Below are 19,990 nucleotides of genomic sequence, written 5' to 3' on the forward strand. Positions count from 1 at the left end.
TTGAAAAAAACTATTAAATAACTTTAAGAATAATAGTTTATCCAGAAACTCTATTATGAAAAATTCTTGTTAGATTAGTTAATTTAGTGTTGGGATGTTACATATTTAAGTGCTCTTCTCTTCTCTAGAAGAGCCCAAAAGTTTTAAGAGTGACTGTTCGGATAATTTACAAAAGTACTTTTTTATTGTTAAAATTACTAAAATTAAATTAAATGTTTAAAATAAATACAATTAAAAATAATAAAATATTTTGTCTTTCACTAATAGAATTATTTTTATTTTAACTTTATATATATAAATATATATATATATATATATTCTTTAATTTGTATAAAATATTATAATTAAAAGGTTAAATTATATCCCATATTTTTTAAAAATGATATAATTAGGCCCTTTACACTTATAAGGTTCAATTGGATTAAAGGCTTTTTAGGCATGTGTGTGGTTGTACAACCAACCTATATGTTGAATTCTACACGATTTTAGAAACATTATTTCTGAAACAAATTCCCTCTTTTCCTTGTATCTCATTTTGAAGGATTTGCAAGGATTGCACCCTCATCATGTTCTTATTAGCTCTATTAGAGATTTGGCTGCTAGGGATTGAAACATTTCTTTCAAGCACACTTACAGATAAGCCAACCAGTATGCTGATTGGTTGGCTTAAGCATAGTGATCTTCATCTCTTTGTTATGTTTGGGACTCTTTTCCATCCTAGCTTTCTTGTTGTCTTGTTGAAGCACTAGACATCGCTTGTTGTCTTGTTCAAGCAATAAAAGGAAGGATATATAACTGATTTTGATTTTGGATATGGTTTGGTTTTGAATTGAGCTTGGATTCTAATGGAGGAAAGGAGAAAACTAGAAAAGAAAAAGCAAATGTAATTTTTGGAGGTTGTTAATCGTCATAAATTGTCTATTTCATTTTAACAATGTATTTTTTTGCGGTTCAAAAATAAATTGTCACTAAATATAATAAAAAGAACGTTACGTCATCATTAATTGTTTATGAAAAAAAACTGGTAAAAAATTTGTTTAAAAAAACTTTAAAAAGTTCAAAGGTCAAAACATATTTAACCTTAAAAAGAAATTAAAGATGCTAATGTAGTGTTTGATATTTATTGGTGTCTAAATATTATTTCTCTCTTTTAAAAAAACTGTGTGAATTTAAGAAAATTGATCAAAAGATTATTTAAATTTATACTTGAAAAGACTAGTAAAAGAATACTTGAAAAATAAGTATTAAAAAATCTAAAACATATACTTAATAGTAGATGACATATGAGATTTAAAAAAATTAGTGTACCAGAAAGTGTGCATCTTTGTAAAGAAATATAAAGGCTTTTATGATGAACAAGTACACAACAGAAGTACGAGAATTTACCTTACATTAACTCACTCAAAATGATGCATTAAAAAAAAGGCATTATTGTAAATAAGGTTTCTAGAGAATAAACAACCAAAAATCATCAGTGGATCAAATGGGTTATCCTCCCCAATAATAATAATAATAATAATAATAATAATAATAATAATAATAATAATAATAAAAGTCATGTCTTATTATTTCTTTCACCTTATCATCCCATATATAGAATAAATACATGCTATTACGTATATTGAAATTAATATAAAAAACATCAACATCAATATATGGTCATTGTCACTACTATAGAATTCTACCAAGAAAGTTCTTTCATCAATTGGAGCTATTTTCTGTCCAGCATGGCTTTGGTTGCATCCATTGCTAATCGAATGAAAGAAGAGCTATCACCTTGCATGGCCAAATTTGGAATAAGTTGAGCTGAACTTTCCCTATTACTACGACCACCTAATTGGTCATAATTTATGAAAGAAGGATTGTAGTAGTCCATGAGAGCACTTGCATTATTACTTCTAGGTATTATATTATTGTCATCATCATTATGGACACTAATTTGGTTAGACATCAATCTTTCTTCATCATAAAGATCCTGCTTTATAATGGAATTATTACCACATTGTCGAGGTTGTGTTTGGTAGAAAATCTTTGAAACCACCAACTCTCCATCTTTCTCTTCTTCGCTAGTACCAAGGTGGTATTGATGCATCACCCAATTGGTCTTCTCGGGCTTCTGTTGTCTTCCATAGTTGGTGTAGAGGACAAGGATTTTCTTGAAACCCTTCACAGCACCACCTACGAAAACTGGTCTTGTTTTTCCTGTTTTGTGCCACCTTGTCTCGCTTCCTTCTTTATCAGTGTGAACCTTTCTTCTTTTCCTTGTTCCGGTTGTGTACGCTTTAGATGGCCTGTGAAAGAAGTGGCGGATTTGTCCATCTTTGCTTACACCTGCAATTCTTCACGGAATATTAATTAATGTTTCATATATCTTTTATTATTGCGAAGAGAAACTCGATCTACTATAACAGTGCATGTATGAGATTTATGCATGCATAAGATGAAACATATAGGGAAAAAAGAGATCATAGTCAAGAATGCAAAAACAACATAAAGATCAACATGACAATTCGAGGATAAGGTAAGGTAAGTAAAACATAAAGAAGAGAGGGTTACGGAAAAGGTTGTTGTTTTCAGAAAGAAAAAAAAAGGGGGTTGTTTTCAGTCCTAAAATATTTCTTCCACGTGCATTTATGAAGTATATATAATGCGTACGGTTTGCAATCTTTACATATGAGTACATTAATATATGGCTTTGGGGTGAAGACATGAAAAGCTAAATTGCTTCTCCAAGACTTAGGTTTTTTTCTTTTTTCTTTTTCCCTTTTGATATTTATAAGCCTCAACAAATGATAAATTAAAATCAAAATCATTTGGTCCCCATTGTTGTCCCGTTTTTATCTCCTAATAAAAAAACGACGCATTAGCATAAAAGACTAATATATATAAGAAAAGGGTGTTTCATTTTAATCACACGTCTTTTTTCAATTAAAGGGATAATAAAAAAGAGGAGGCATGTGGTTTCAGTTCCAACAAGTAATCTGAATATCAACTATATGTCATATATACTAAATCACGCATGCAGGTCTCATTATAATATAAATTCAACCCAATAATAATAAAGAATATATATGTTGGAAAGAATATATCAATTGAGTGTAATGCTTAATTTTTTCGAAATATTATTGTTCAAGATTAAGGGAAGGCATTTACATTTACTTGCTACATGGCTAAATGTAAGATGAGATGCCACCATTGAGTTTGGTAGTCATTGACAACACGAATAAAGTATTTTTTTTTCCTTGTAACAGACTAGAACGAGTAGGTTAACAGATGTGATTCTTCTCCCATTTCTTTCTCGATTTCTTTGAAGACAAAGAGTGACACATAACTCCAATGGACAGAAAATTTTAGTAGCTACGTTATGAATACAAGAAAAAAAAAAACCAAAAGATGAGACATTTTTTATTTGAATGGTAAAATATCTTATTCAAGGGTATCTGTTTATTTTCTCCCCTAACTTTCACAAAATAACATCCCGCTCCCCCGGGGAGTTTCATTTAATTTTTAGAATCTCTTCCATAACAACTATGGAATTTTAAAACCAATAGCAGATTATCATAATGTATTTACTTTATTTGTAGAGAGTTTGGTAGTCATTTTCAACTGCCTTAATTTTCTTCAGCAAACTTATTTTCATCACTAAACGTATGTTTGTGTGACCGTTCTCAAACGATTCTCCATTTTACCAATATAAAACATAACAATTGTGTTATTTCTACGATTTATGTATTGGAAAGAGAAAAAGTTATTTGCAAAGTCTTGTTTCATGCAACACATCAATCTGATTCCTTCAGCAAACTTATTTTCATCACTAAACGTATGTTTGTGTGGATGTTTTCAAACTATTCTCCATTTTACCAATACACAAAACGCTTAAAGATTTTGTTATTTTTGCGTTTTATGCATTGGAAAGAGAGAAATTTTGTTGCAAAGTCTACACAAACATACGTTAAAGCCGTGTTTCACGCAACACACATCAATCTAATGGCTCTAAACGGTATTTCCACACCAAGGTTATACAAAACCATTTGCAACTACAATTGAGTTCACAACATAGTTTCTGGGGTTGTATTAGTTTGCATGCAATTTTTCATAAAGTCAAAGGTTACAATAAAATTATTATGAGTAATTATATTCATCTGGATTGAGAGTAGAAAGAAGTGTGTGATAAGAAGAAAAGAAAAGAAAAAGGTAAAGAGAAAAAAATATAAATGTAATATATGACGTCAACGGAAAAGGAGATGATATATATATATAAAGAAGAAAATATGATGGAAGTGAGATAGATGATAAGTTTCCAATTATTATCATAACTGTAATCTAAAACCCGTTTCCAAAAATACCAAAAGCATGACGAAATTAACAATAAAAAAAATTGAAAGCAAAAATAAAATATCAAACACCTGGAAGCTTTTCTGGATGAGTATAACAGATCCCATTCTCTCCTTCAAGCGTTGGTATGAACTCATCAATAAGTGGATGAAGCTTTGGCACATCAGAGAATACCTTTGCTTCCAAATGCTCTAATATCTCCTGGTCATTCGGATCAAACTTCACCCCAGCTGGTAACCCCGGCAAGTCATTGATTCCAGTCTATTAATTCATACACAGCCCAAAGAAATTACAAAAAATAACAAATTAAAGGAAAGGTTTAATAAAATAAAAAACAAACATATGGTGGCGAATGATCAAATAAAAACCCCATCTTCATTCTTCAGTACCTGATCTTGGAATTCAATGTTATGACCACATGAGGGGCAAGTTATGGTGCGAATTTCAGTTGGTTTTCTGTGATGATCATGAGTAAGAACAGTAGTGTTATTAGTTGAAGTAGGAGTAATAGCTGGTGCAACCAGTTGATCAATTCCCCTCTCCTCATCTGAGTCATTGCACCATGTCATCTCTTTTTCCTATGCCCATATATCCCAAAACAGATCCTTAATTTCTTTCACACCACCTTACAATAATATAACCAAGGAGGGAAAAAGAAAAGAAAAGAAAAAGTTAAACACAAAAAAGAATATCAGAGAAGGAGCAACAAAAAAAGGAAAAGATAAGTTAAAGCTCATACATACCCTTGTCTCTTTCAAAACACGTTTTTCCTGATTCACCTCTTGTTTTTGGTAGAGATAAAATCAATTCTATTAGTCTCCCACTTCTGCTTCTTCTACATGTATTCTCTTTGTATGTTTCAACTAGCTAGGTTAAGTTGGTTTTCTAAACTGTTTTAACAGAGAGAGAGAGAGAAAGAGAGGGCAAAGGGTATAACCAATAATTAAAAGAAAGGTGGGACTCAAAAGTGGGTTCTACATATAGAAAAGGATGCTTGGACGCCAAGTTATCTTGTGTCCCCGTATATACGATTGAATATATCAAGGACTTAATTATAAACTTGCACTAATTGGCTTAATTATCATACATGAAAGATTAATTAGACTGGCTAAGGAAATAAAATTAACCCTAATTATGTGAACAATGAAAATACTACAAATAAGAACCAAGGAAAACAAAAAAAATGTAGAAATTAAACGGTGGTAGGTAAGAGTGGAGATGGGGCAACCTGATTCTTCTTAGGACGTTTCACCTTTTTTGGAGAGAGAGCATGTGTTTGTGTGTTAGGAGTTTTGATGCAGTGTCGAATTAGAGTGTCCTTAAAGCCATGTAAATATCCACAGAAATGTACATACAAACCGACAAAGAACGTAACATAAAGAATACGTTTATGATTTATGTATACACATCTTAATTTGCACCAACCAACAAAAAAACACTATATACCCTTTTAACCCCTTTCTTCACGTAGACTTCTTAAGTAACGGATGTCTCTCTCTTTCTCTTTGTCTCTCCTCTTTCTTTCACACTCGTTCGCATACACGCTCCCTACACGTTCTTCTGAATTCCAAGTTCAACAAAAATGTATCCTAATTTCATACACAAGATATTATATAATTAATACCAAGGTGACCGTGATTTAATCCACAATATCAACATTTTTTTAACTGTTTCTCACCATAATGCGACAATAATTGAGATTACATTAGTCATATGTATTCGTAATTTATTACAATATTAATAAACACGATAAAACCGCAATACGACCACGATGACCAATATTTAAAACCTTGGTTAATATTATTCAATATTTCAAATAATTAGTACTAAATCTTCATGTTTTTTCAACAAGGTTTTGTTGATGTCACATGCTTTGTGGGGCATATATGAATGTCGCAATCACTTAGCATCTTATTATTATTTATAAAATTCCAAGTGATTATAAACTGGTGTGTGAAGCTTGCTACGTAAGTTGTTAAACATTTTCACTGATGCCACAGCCTGGTGTGCCGTTTTTGTCAGTTCACTATGTAATTTACGTGATGTGGAAATGATGCTAATGGTTTTGAGTACACGAAGAAAATTAAAAGAAACAAACACATCTTAACATAACCCTTCAAATTAAGAATTAATTTGAATAAACATTTTTCTATATATCAACCGACACACGTCTTTGCCGGCTTCTCAAAGAAGCTAGGCAATATACAAAACTTAGGTATTAATTAAGCTCCAGCTGGTTTTGTTTGTATTTGTTTTTTTTATGATAACTATAACGTTTGGGGTTACGGTTTTAGGGCTTTTTGAGAATGTTGTTTTTCCATATATATGTACACGTATAAGTGCATAATGTCCAGTTGTCTTACAGTTTCTGTAGATAAGGATTGTTTGTTTGAGGAGGGAAGAGGGAGTGAAAAAAGGAGGAGAAGAATTCCTTTATACCAAAACGTGATATGGGCCATCGAACACGAGACATGGCATGGAAACTGTCATAGGAACACCACGTAAATTAGGGCACCTTTGTTGATTTGGTTTTGGGCATAGACGCGCGGGCTTGGCCTATACGCATTTCCATTTTCTAAAATATAAGCATTTGTGTTCATGTCAAATAAAACACATCAGCACATTATTGATATTAGTAAAACTGGACTCAAATTCTTCAAAGATGAGATATTGTGTTTGAGTCGTATCAATAAAATAAATTAAGATATAATTAAAAAAATAGATTTTTTTTATAAAAATTAATCATGAGCAAAGTGAATAGATATTTCACCGTTAGAAATAGGTGAAAAAGCCAAAATGCTTATGTAAGGAACAAAACTTTCAGTAAATAAAATGCTGTCCTATTGCTCTTCAAAAAAAAATGCCGTCCTATATGGTAAACATTTAAGTGAAACTCAACAATAATATACCATGAAAAAAGCAAGGATAACGCGAGTGTATTTATTGTTAAAATACTTTAAACATGTTTTTGGATCATTTTCTTTAGATTATTGGATTTGAATATTTGAAATAATATAATCCAATAATATATGGCTCCTCTATTACACAGTATTATCTATAGATAATTTCTTACAATACATTTTACAACACTACTTTTTTTTTTCTTCTATATATCTGTGTCTGTTATATCACTCGTCCAAATTTACATTTCTTTCTTTTATCTTTCTATTTCTCTGAATTTAAGACTTTGTTATCAAAAAATAATAATTTATTTTAAAGTATGGGATACACTTTAGAAAAAACTGTAGAATTACATATAATTATTAATTTGAAAATGCAAGGGTTAATATTTTAATAAAAATATATGTGCATATAATAAATTATGAAATTATTAACTTATATTTTTAAAATTTAATTTCTAAAATATATTTTCGCATTTTAGAGGAGCCATACTTTTTAATCCATTATCTTTATTAATTGTAGGTCATAATGCATGGAAAGAGAAAGGCAATGCCGAATGTAGTACCAACTGTTGAGCCCTAAATGCTTACGCAATTGAACGATTACAATGTTGACCCGATGACTCCTGGTCAGTCAAGGTTGAATATTGTTGGAGTGTTGGACACAGGTTTGAGTTATAAAGCTAGCTTACATAATTAATTTTGAATTAGTATTTTTATATGTATAATGCATATAATTAAAAAATATATAGAGATAATATATATCTTTTTGAAATGTATAATTTGGTTGAAGCCAAATAAAATTATCATGAATCTTAAAAAAAATTATGAATATTTAATATAATTTTATATAGAAAACTCGAATGTGAGACTATTAATTAAGTTGAAGGATAAATGTTTATTTTATATAATAAAATTTATAATAAATAAATATTTTAAATATAAAAATATATTATAATTAATTTTCATAATAAATAAAAATTTCTGAACTTATGAGTTATATTTTATACTTAATTATGAAAAATAATTTATATTCTAATACAGATGTATTTTTAACTATTGATCATTTTTTAAAATAAAATACTGAAATTTAGTTTACAAATAAATATGAAAAGAACAAATTGAAAGAAATAAGAGATCAAGAAATTAAAATCCCTAAAAGTATTCTCATTGAAGAAAAATTCTTGAAAATAATTATGTTAATTAATAGCTCTTAAAAATATTATCATTCAAGATAATTATTCTAATTTAATATGTAGAGAGGAGTACTCTCATTATTATCAAGAGGTGTTCACAAATTAGATTGAATATAATTTGATTAAATTTTGTCAAGAGGTTTTCACAAAATTATTTGATTTAATTTTATCAATTTTTTATTTTATTTTTTTGGTGAATTTTTTTTTATTTTATATTCAAATATAATTTGATTTGATTTAATTAAAAGCAATTCAAATTGAATCAATTTTTATTTTATTTTTATAGAAAGTAACAAATAAACTTTGGATTAATGTTCAATAAATATATATTAAAAACAAATTTAAATTATTGAATATTTTATCTCTAATATGCTAGTTATTACAAGTCTAACATTAAGATATAATATTATTAATTCATTAGCAAATGCATCAATTTGTCACAGTAATATTAAACGGTAAGATAGAATGTCGAATCCACATAGACTTTAATTGTACTTAGAGTTTGTATATACCAAGTTTTAAGCAAATAAATGACTAAAACAAAATATTTTCAAAGTGATAGTGCAAAAATATAAACTTCAACCATAACCAAGGATAAGAAAGTAGAGCAAGATGTGAGAGACAAGAAAACAAACACTTGCAGGTGGAAAATGATATTTGGTGTTGATATTTGTGGTAATGTTGGGTGTTTGGCCTACCAAAATTACTTTTGATGTAATGTTAAGGATTTTTCATCATTTAAAGTTATTTCGACTATTATCTTCATCGACTAAATTACTATAACCATAATTTCTCATGTAACAGAGCTTAAATCACTTAATTTCACTCATAATCTCTTAAGAGTTAAACCAAGTAATGTGCTTTAAGAATAAAGATGCATAAATAAGACTATATAATATCATTTTATCCCTAGACATGGATTACCTAGAAGTTCCTTCAAGTTATTAGGGTAAAAATATTTCCCAATTATTAAAACCATATAACATATATGTGAATGGATGATCAAACCATAAACATAGATAGGAAGGAATAATATTGAAATAAAATTAAATGGACAGTAAAGACCATTATATCAAAGAGTGTTTGGTATTCAAGCTCTCAACAATGGGTAATTTAACCTCTTATAGTCATGAAATGCTCAAAAAACAAAAGATAAAACAAAGAAAATGGAAGAAGAAGAGCTCCAAAGTGAGTGTTTTTCTCTATTTTGTGCCCTTGCTGACCAACTCCCTCCAAAAGCACAATGTCACCTTTTTATAATCTTCAAAATGTTGTACAATCATGTTTTTCAAAAATAATAGTGTGCACATGCAAAGTACAGTTGTCTTAAGTGACCACGCACTAAGTCTCTCAGCGCGCTTATCACTCATGCTCGATAAAGCTGGCTTCCAGCTTGGCTTCACACACTAAACATGCACCAGCGCACTGCTCTAATTCTTCAACATCTTCAAGACTTCTGCTACTGTGTCAAAATTCTATAAAAAAAAATAAAATCAAAGCACTGTACAATCACTAACTTTAGCATTTTCGAATTAAAAACTTAGAAGAAGTTAGATTTCTATCTTTTTAAGTCAAAAGAAACATTAAAAGAGAATAAATTAGATAATTGATTTGTAATTTAAATGTACAAAGTAAGTGTGCATAGCAATTATCAAATATTTTACATTCAAAATATGAGGAAAAAATATAATACTATAACCTGCAGTATTTTTAAGTTACAAATTTTAACGTGTTTGCTCATATTATAATTTATTTTGTAACTTTTGTTATGATATATCCTATAGGGTTTTAAATCATGAAAAAGGAAATTTTAACATTTATTTTTATGTCATTCCTTACGTTTACATTCACTTCATTTCTTTGTTTTTCTTTCTAGACCAACTAATTTAATTAAGAAATTTAGGACTAACTTTCTTAGTTGGTAATGGTTAATATGGACTTGTCTAATTGATGCCAAGTAAAAATGGGTTTAATTAACCCCATTTTTAATGACAAGTAAAAATTATATGTTTGAAAATAGTATTAATTAACTCCATTTTTCACTTGGGTTCAATTGGAAAAACCCTTATCAATATTGGGCAAATCTCTTTCTACAGGGAAACAATGTTGTCTCTTTCTTGCAACTATTTGACGGGGGAAGAAACAACAAATAGATTCACATAAAGGTAACACCGTGAAGACTAAAATTGATGGCAATTGTATGATGATAAATTTGTGACATATGTAGATTTATATCAAAGATAATTTTTACATATTTTTATGCATTAATTTGATGGAATTTTGTGAGCAAATAACCCAATTAAAAAGCATTTTTAAGTGTTTTATATTTAGAAAATCTTAAATGAGAAAGAATATGATTATACCTTATACCTGATTCCTTAGGATTTTCCAAGTGCTCGGGTACCCGGTCTGTTCGTAGAGGGCTTCCGGTGTAGTGTTGGCAAACAAACATAGGAGACAAGTCACCCAACACAACCTTTTACCTTGTTTTTTGGGGCCAATGCAAAATTGACTATGGCTAGCATTCAAGATGTGTTTTGTAGCACCGAATAAGTTTAAGTGTGAAAAAAAATATGAACTTTGGGTATTCTTTGACTTTTCTAGTGACCAGAAGCGAGGGATAGCTTAAGAAATCATTAACCACCATTGAAGATTGAAGAAATAAAAAAAAAGGTTATTTGAAGATTCATGATCTTCTCTTCATCTTTATCTTCTTTTTTCCTTCTTATCTAAGTTTCTAATTTCTTTAGGTTAATGTTAGGATGAATCTCTGTTTTTTTAATCATGGATGAAACTATGTTTGAACTTGTTCCCTAAGAGGAAGGAAACATATCCCAACTACATTCAAGTGTAAAGTGTCCTTCCTAGGTTAAACGACACGATTTATATAGGAATACGTCTAACCAAGTAACCTAATTGGTCCGGGGAAACTTATCCAATAGTGGTGCAACCAACTCCCAAGATCCTTGGGATCACCTCATGAACCATTTGTAAATTGGGGACCAAGGTCATTAAGCGGCAAGCATAACTGATTGAATATCTGGTAGCCCTAGTGCATCGGTCGGGTACCAAAAGCACTATCTGGTACCCACTCTGGGCGGAGGAAGTGAAGTGGTACAATGTCTTCCAGTTTCAAGTGCATAAACATGAAAACATCAAGTATTAATAAGGTCATTTTGTCATTGATTGACGAAGTGGTACAAAATCTATAATTGATTTCTAAATTTTGAACATTTTTTAGGTGACTTATTACATTTGTGCTTACTACTTCCACTGATTGACTTTCTTTGAGATTAATTTGTAATTTGAATTGCAATTAGAAATTGCGATTTGAATTGTTCTAATCTAATAATTCTTGTGCCTAGGAATAGGGTTTGAATATATGCATTCCCTTGTAATTTCTTAAACATAATGCTTGCTTCTAATTGCGCTCGCTTAAGAAATTAAGGATCATATAATTGGCAACAAAGGGATTAATGAATTAAATTAGAGAAATTACATGTCAATTACATTATTAGAAGGGATTTAGGAGAAAATGAGATTACACTACGGGATAATAGAAATGATTTTGATACCTACATGTCTTTACTTATTGAATTTTCTTTTAACCAATTATTTGCACTTGTTTCTCATTAGCTTTAATTAAAACCTAAAATCAAAAACCAATAATAATTCGTTTCCTGTTATTTGATTAACAGAGTAATTAATTGATTGTGTAAGCGTTAAACTTACAAGGTTCGAAGATTATTATTTAATAACTTAATTTACTAATTTAGCCATTATAATTTGTTTAAATTAATTTTTAGTTCTCTAATTTATTTTTTAGATTCAATTTGGTTCTCTAATTTTTTTGTTCAATTTAGTTATCTAATTTTTTAAATTGATTCAATTTAATTCTTCAGATTAAATTATATGAAATCACAATTTATGATGATTCAAAATCGTTATTGAATAATTTTAAACCACCACAAAAATATATATTTCTCATAATTAATTTTAAAAATTAAAAGAACAAATAAAAAAAATTAAAGATTCAAATTATAAAGAAAAAACTGATTTAACATTATAATTTATTAAGTGCTTAATTTATTGCTGGTAATTATGAGGTACGAGTATGACAAAGTTCGATAAGGAAACTTATCTATAGGAAATTGCCTACATATATAGGCGAAGTCTAGGTGAACCAGCTTTTATGTGGTTTATCATGTACCACAATTTTTAACCCTCGGGTTAAAATTAAACTTTTCACTTCTCTATAAATATGTATTTATGGTAATTGAACTTAGGTATTATCTCTCATAAACTCAACATATAATGTGAATTCAGCTGCATCTACTTAATTACCAGCATATTAAAAAAGGAACTCTAGGAGATATGATATATAAAAATAGGGAAGAGCGGAAGAATCCATAAAAAGTTAAAGTCCAAAATTGTTGTTGGTTCAATGTAATTTACAGGTTCTTTGACTCTTTTGATTCATAAAAATTAATTAATAATATTATATTTTGATACTGGCTCACCTTATATATACGACTACATAATTTTCAAATTAAACAAATTAAAATCTTAATTTTAGATTATTAACCTTAAGAAAACAAAAAGCTTATAATAATGATATGAGTTTGTGAATTCAAATTCATCCATGCATGCCACATAAATCTGTGTAAGGTGCAAAAAATAAAAGTGATCCAAAAGAAAAGGTATTGACCATAACATGTACGATTTTATATACTATACTACTGTCCAAGAACCATAGCCTTATATGCTATAGCCGTATATTACAATTTAAAACGTCATCACTCATCGCTCCACAGCCCATGCTTCGGTTTTTCCTATCCTATCATCATAAAAATTTCAATGATTTTTCCTTTGAGAATCGCTCCTACCCTTAATAATTAAGGGAAAGTTAATTTTAAGATCAACCTTTTGCATATATGTTTAGGGGCCGACAAGAAATTCGCTTTCATTGTGGGTCATTTTCGAAGAGGGAAAATCAATTGGTGTGGTCATTAGCATATAGGCAACACAATTCATAAAAAGACAACGAAAACGCAATTATTGAGTGTGAATGCAAGACTTTTGCTTCAAAAATATAACTATTGAGTAGTAATTTGTCAATTGGTAACTTTGTATTTAGAGATAGGTGCATGGCCTGCATGCAGTGCAGTCCTTAGACCAGTGTGCTGTGCATAACACAGTTTGTGTGGCAAGGTTTAAACCAAACAAAATATAGTTCTCTTAATTGTGGATTTACGCGAGTTAAACCGTAAAACTAGCTCGTAGAGAAATGGCTTTAGTTTGCAACAACTAACTCATTTACCTATATGAAAAAACATTTCAATTTTTTAAAAACTATATTCTTAAAGTTAAAAAATAAAAACAATCAACTTACTCATAGACCATTTGAGTTAGACCACAAATGAGAAAAAACCGCACTCGTATGTACACAAACATATACATGCATCTTACTATAAATATATTTTATACTTCTTTCACTCTTTTTTATAAGACCCGATTAATTAATTCATCAAAATTTTTTTAAAAAAAATAGTTAATTTAGTTTATAATATATTAAATCTATTTTAAATTTACATATTTTTTTTCAAAACTACCCTTAATATTAATGAAATATACTCTTATTCTTTTTTCAATGTTTTTTATTGACTATAATTCTTTTAATCTCTCTCATCATTAAAATATGTATTGCTTTAATTTTTATTGGCTATCTATGTGAAATGGCAGAGTAAAATTTCAAATAAAAAATCATACAAGACAAAGTTAGACTCCAAAGAACTTAAAGACATTAATGTATTCCACTTATGATTTGATGAACTTAGAAATGATCCAAAATTAAGGATATTTTTGTAAAAAAAAATAATAAAAGAATTTAAAATAAATTTTTAAAAATTATTCGTGGCCAAAATATTGTGGTTGAATTTCAAATGATTACGAACTTTCCCATGCATACATTCGATTTTCTTGGGTCTGATTTCAATATGTAAGAGCAATGAATTAAGTTCACACAAGATGTTGGGCCTCCCTAGTTTAGTTCAGTTAGACTCTCGGGAGGCAGGGAAATTCTGTTTGGGACTTTGTTATTCTCTGTTAAATTCACACAATCACACCCTAATATTTTCTTTATTTAATTTTTTATACAAAAATAAAAAAAAAACAAAGCTTCTGTGAATAATTTACAATAAAAATGTGTTTTCATTGTGTTATTAGGGAGTGTAACTTTTGCAATTCACGAGAGAAACAATTTTGTTATGCATTGTGAAGTCACGCCCCTAATAGGCTAATATCAATTATTATATATTGAAAGCGTGTTTGTATTATGTAGTTTTAGTCAGATAGATAATGAAAATATTTTTTTGTTGTTTATTTCAAATAACACACAGCATATAGAAATATGTATCCTTCAAGAATATAATTAAGAAAAAGGGGTAAGCTGATTGTGAAATTTTTCCTATAAGATAAAATAAAAATCCATGCATGAGAGAGAAAATGTAGTTGAAGTAGCTAAAACAAAGTCAAAATATTCAATAACTTCAAGAAATAAGAGACACAAAGACCTAAAGTTATTTCAACAAAAAAAAAATAAGTTTTTAGTTCAAAATAAAATATGGAAGTGTATGTGTCATTACTGACTATATAAACAGGAAAAATAGCTGGATCAAATATTAATTAAAAGTATGCATTATGATCATATGTAAAGTAAATGTGTTCAACTTTTTTTTTACTGCAAATGTGTTCAACTTAAAACTATATACGTATACACATGGTCACCGGCATAAGAATGCAAAATCTGCGTCCTTTATTTGCAGTATTTATGGCACATGTTTTGAATAATCAAAGTCTGAAAAAGAAAACACCTATACACAAATTAAAATAAAAGGCTGATTAAAACAGAGACCAGAAAAAATAACAAAAATCTAGGGTCCCTTTCCCTTTCGTCAACAAAAGGATCCCCACACCAAAGGGAACCATAAATTGACAGAAGTTGCCCTAAATGATGAACCTATTTCAACGTTCCTATAACATGATTTTGAAATTTCTCAACCTGTCATAGCTTGGGTACAAAGTCCCTCATTAATAGGCAAAACATCCCATGCGAGTAAAACTTGTAAAGCTTATAATATATAGTTTACACTTTACAGATCAGAAGTGCATACCAACTTTTTTCCCATTTGGGTAACGGGTATCCGTCCGAATTGTCCAAAAATTGAAGGCAATTGCTCCTATCAAATTGAGTATTGGACTTCATAGTGACTCCGAGACTCACAACCAACAAGAAAAATTATTTAGTCTAGAATCACCACATGCATATCTATGGTCTTGATCTTGAATCATTTTCACACGATATCTACTCAAGTTTTTAAAATTAACAATACTCAAATATGTGTCATGTGAAAATTCGAAGAGATCGTCCAGAACCACATGAGAATTTCTCTGATAATCATATGCACACTTCCATCTCTATATTGTTCAAAATAGTTGTCACTTGAGCAATGGAAGGCCTACACTTCCTTGAATTACCAACACAAGCTGAAGCAACTTTGGCTAATCTAACTAGAGGCTTCATGTCAGAAGGAATCACCAACCTAGCATCCAAAAGTTCACCAAAACTCGTTTCCTTGATCAAAGGCAATGCCCATTTAGCTATCAATCCTTCCTCACACCCTCTACCACTTAATAGCTCAAGCATGATCACCCCTAACCCATAAACATCACTTTCCTTGCCAGCACCACCCCCTTCTTCATTCCAATACTCATCATCCACATACCCTACTAGCCCTCTCTTTTCTCGGGGTGCCAAAAAATTGAGACCATAATCACAAATCCTAGGACAAAAATTGACATCAATTAAAACATTTGAGGACTTGACACACCCATGTACAATGTTTGGTGTCGCCACTTCATGAAGGTACTGAATCCCTCTAGCTGCTCCAGACGCAATTCTGATCCTCTTGTTCCAATCCAAGAGTGATGCACCATTAACATTTTGATGCAAATAGAAATCCAAACTCACCATTCTCCCAAACTCCATCACTATGATCCTCTCGCCCGGTGCTTCGGAGAATCCTAGGATAGAAACAATGTTGGGGTGTTGAGCTGAAGAGAGCCATTTCAACACTGATGAGAATCCAAATCCTGCATTGCTCAACACAAGAACGGAATGAATCCTTTTCACAGCCACAAGTTCTCCATTCTCTTGTACGCCGGCATACACGGTTCCTACGCGACCCTTTCCCAGAATTCTGCTATGGTTGAAGCCATCAGTGGCAGCATGAATGTCCATCAATGAGTATGCACGAGCACAATGCTTCACAGCAAGTGTTTCTTCGGATTCAACCGGTTTCTTCTTGCACACAAGATAGAGAACAACAGCAAGAACAAAGAAGGATATAGATAGAGTAACCATGACCACATCATAAGCAATGTACGTGCCATGGTTCATTATTTTGCTACCCTTTTTTTTATTATTTTGGATGATTCAAGATGTTGCACAATTGATTCAATTTCTTTTGGTTGTGATGTTGGAGTAATTGAGTGGTGAAGAAGAGAATAGAGGTAAAGGAAGAAGGTGGAAAAAAGGGAAGAGATTGGATTGTTTTTGTCAAAGAGAAGTGTGGAAACTAGCTTATAATATAATGTGATTCAAAGTAGGTGAGAGATCAAACCGTTGAAGTGAAGGTTGAAAAAGAAAAGAGTGGATTTGTTTGACAAAAAAGGGTGGATTGGTGAGAAAATTGAGAAGTTTATAATTGAATTTAGCTGTGGCAGTTCATTGTTGGCTGCTCAGCCACTCTGTTTTAATTACTGAAAGGATACTTTAAAATGACACGACATAGTGAAGATTTTAAGGATACGACTTATATGTCATGAGAATGTCGGTTTGAATCTTCTTGTGAATGTGAGTATGTTGTTAATAAATAATGTTTATGCAAGTTTAGTTTGAGTCGTCAAATCTGTCTCAGTTTTAAAAGAGTTCAATACTTATTTTACCTAAATTTTATACAAAAAATGATATTCTATACTATTTTATATAAATTTTACTCCAAACTTATTTTCATAATAAATTTTTTAAAACATAAATTCGTCACTTTAAAAATTTATTTTGACCCAAATTACTTTTATTACTAATAATCCAAAAACGTACTCAATTTCCAAGAATCAATTCCAGTTTCATATTGAAAGTGAAAATAATAAATAATTACTTCAATTTTTCAGCGTGATTTTAAAAAACAAATAGGATGTTTGGATAACACCAATAACAATTCTACTCCTAAAAATTAAGGTGGTATAATGAAAAAGTAAAAATTATTATGAATCTAATTCAAACATATGAAAAATTGATTTTAGTATCTATGCCAATACGCTTTATCAATTTTCACGAGAAGATAAAGTTTTTCCTGGGTCTAGCAGCATAGTGTGGGATTTCTGATAGATTATGATTCCCAAAATATGTTAGTCGTGAAAATTATATATATTTTTTGAAAAGAAAATATTTTTAAAATAGTAAAGGAATTTTCATGGTTCTATTAATAAATAAATATTTAAAAGTGAGACATAAAATTTATTTTTGATTATTAGTTTTTTTTTTAAATAACTAAGTTTGTAGTTTTTAACAATAGAAAATTGTTTTATATTTAATACAAATTATGATAATAATTTTGATAAATATATCAATTTTAGTTATAATAATATTGTAATTCATAAGATAATAGAATAACTTTTGATATAAGTGTATTTGATTTAGTAATTAGTTTGTAAGTAATTTCGATAATAATAAGAAATAGAGATTAGAAAAGTAAAGTTTTGAGAAGAAATAGAAATCGAAAAAAGTCAAGAGTTTAGAGATGTGCACTAGAATGAACATACGTGAATTCATAAAAGTTAAGAATTGAATACATACATCATGACTTGTTGTACTTTTATCAATTTAGATGATAGGCATGTTGGTATTTTGAGAAATTAAGTGATTATGTATCAATCTCCTGAAATTGATAATCAACAATTTTATTTATCGATTTACAACACTAAATATTAAATTACATGATTTCGACACATGTACAACAATATTTCTAAATACATATATCTAATATTAGTCATTGTCTTTGTGTAACTTCTCTACAACACTTCGATTTGTCAAAAATACTTCCATTCGTCTTAAAACAATTACATCAAAATTTAATTTTCATACCTTACTCAAAATTTACACAACTAAAATAACACCTAAATTCAACAAGAGGATGTGATCATTCAAAGTAATCCAATTAAGCTTAAGGTTTATTAAATGATTCATTCTCTGTTCCTATATTTTTGTACCCGAGTGGGATGAGAGGATATAATCACCTTTATTTTCTATCTTGAAAGTTCTCTGTCCCATCAGTTACAAAGAATTTACAACACGCAAGCAGTAGAGACTAGAGAGCAAGGTGAACAAAAAAATAGAGAAAACGCAAAATCACTAAAAAAAAAACTAAGCTGAAGAAAGTTTAATTTTTATTTTGGAATTACCTACTTTTTTATGCCAAAAATGAATCAGAAGCAAGCACCATTGAAACCAGATCTGATACATCTTTAGAAATACTACTAGTACATCTTCTAACACTTTTTTTAAAATACTTTTTCATAATAAATTGAAATTCACATAAGTTTGAAGTAAAAAAAAATCATATAATTATTAGTTTCTTTAGTTTAGAATGAAACTCTAGAAATGGGAAACAAATTTACATATTTAATTAAATCTGCATAAATATCAAACGATAAGAAGAAAAAAAAAGATTAAAAAAGAGAATATTAAAAAGTATGTTAGCATATTTTTTTTCAAGAGATCTTGTGGCACGTCTATAGTATTGGCAATATCGGTCCTACAAAAATGCTAAAGCAATCAAATAGTTGGTAGCTTGTTATTATTCGGATATCACCATCTCTTCCCATAGAAGGAGTTGACCTATACCTTAAAACCTTTACTTTTTGTCCAATTATTTTTCTTTAGTTCAAACACCTTTAAATGCATAGTTGAAACAAAAAATAATGACAATTATTGTTTTAGTTTATCCGATTTAAAGCTTGCAAACGGTTAGTCTAACATACGCTAAATCCTTGATTTCATTTGGGGCTAGAGAAACCTACAAAGGATGAAATTTTCATTTCTGTAATTTCATGTCGAACTTAGCCTTAGACCAAGTTCTAGATCGAAACACATAGTTGCCCCCCTCTTGTGGCTCCATTTACAAATTCGATGTGGGAAACTTATTTGAAACGCATAGTTAGCCCCCTCTTGTGGATGCATTTTTAAATTGGAAGTGGCAACTTGTCAAAGCTCATGTTTGTGTTGGTGATCAGCACCAACTTGTTAACTAGTGCTAGTGGTAAGCAAACTTATTTGGAATATAGGAGTGTATAAAAAATCAAATCAAACTGATCAATCTAAATATTAAAACTCTCACTATTTTGAGAGGAAAAAAAATCATTTTTTATAAAATAGTTGGATCGATTCAATTCTTCAAAAAAGCGAATCATATATTTGTAATGGATAACCGTATTTAACTG

At 29.7% G+C, this 19,990-nt stretch overlaps 2 protein-coding genes across 2 annotated transcripts; both read right to left on the reverse strand.

The window, feature by feature from the left end:
• Positions 1 to 1,543: 1,543 nt before the first annotated feature.
• LOC100783888 (NAC domain-containing protein 73) lies at positions 1,544 to 5,289 on the reverse strand. Its single transcript, XM_003541475.5, has 4 exons — positions 5,079 to 5,289; positions 4,725 to 4,960; positions 4,407 to 4,596; positions 1,544 to 2,331 (listed from the first exon to the last, which is right to left on the reverse strand). The coding sequence occupies exons 2-4, from the start codon at positions 4,902 to 4,904 to the stop codon at positions 1,712 to 1,714; spliced, it is 990 nt and encodes a 329-aa protein (XP_003541523.1). The 5' UTR covers positions 4,905 to 4,960; positions 5,079 to 5,289; the 3' UTR covers positions 1,544 to 1,711.
• A 9,753-nt stretch (positions 5,290 to 15,042) lies between these two features.
• Positions 15,043 to 17,373, reverse strand: LOC100809726 (serine/threonine-protein kinase-like protein ACR4). The gene has a single exon (XM_003542671.4). It carries the CDS (start codon positions 16,887 to 16,889, stop codon positions 15,888 to 15,890), a length of 1,002 nt encoding a protein of 333 aa, XP_003542719.1. The 5' UTR covers positions 16,890 to 17,373; the 3' UTR covers positions 15,043 to 15,887.
• Positions 17,374 to 19,990: the final 2,617 nt, after the last annotated feature.

This window comes from Glycine max, chromosome 13, assembly GCF_000004515.6.
Source record: "Glycine max cultivar Williams 82 chromosome 13, Glycine_max_v4.0, whole genome shotgun sequence".
NCBI lineage: Eukaryota > Viridiplantae > Streptophyta > Magnoliopsida > Fabales > Fabaceae > Glycine > Glycine max.

Bases quoted from the DNA above. Each gene is read 5' to 3' on its own strand.
- LOC100783888 (XM_003541475.5), bottom strand. From the start codon at position 4,904: ATGACATGGTGCAATGACTCAGATGAGGAGAGGGGAATTGATCAACTG. The intron at 4,597-4,724 runs GTACTGAAGAAT...ATGAATTAATAG, and splicing joins ACATTGAATTCCAAGATCAG to ACTGGAATCAATGACTTGCC. The intron at 2,332-4,406 runs GTGTTTGATATT...GAAGAATTGCAG, and splicing joins TCATCCAGAAAAGCTTCCAG to GTGTAAGCAAAGATGGACAA.
- LOC100809726 (XM_003542671.4), bottom strand. From the start codon at position 16,889: ATGAACCATGGCACGTACATTGCTTATGATGTGGTCATGGTTACTCTA.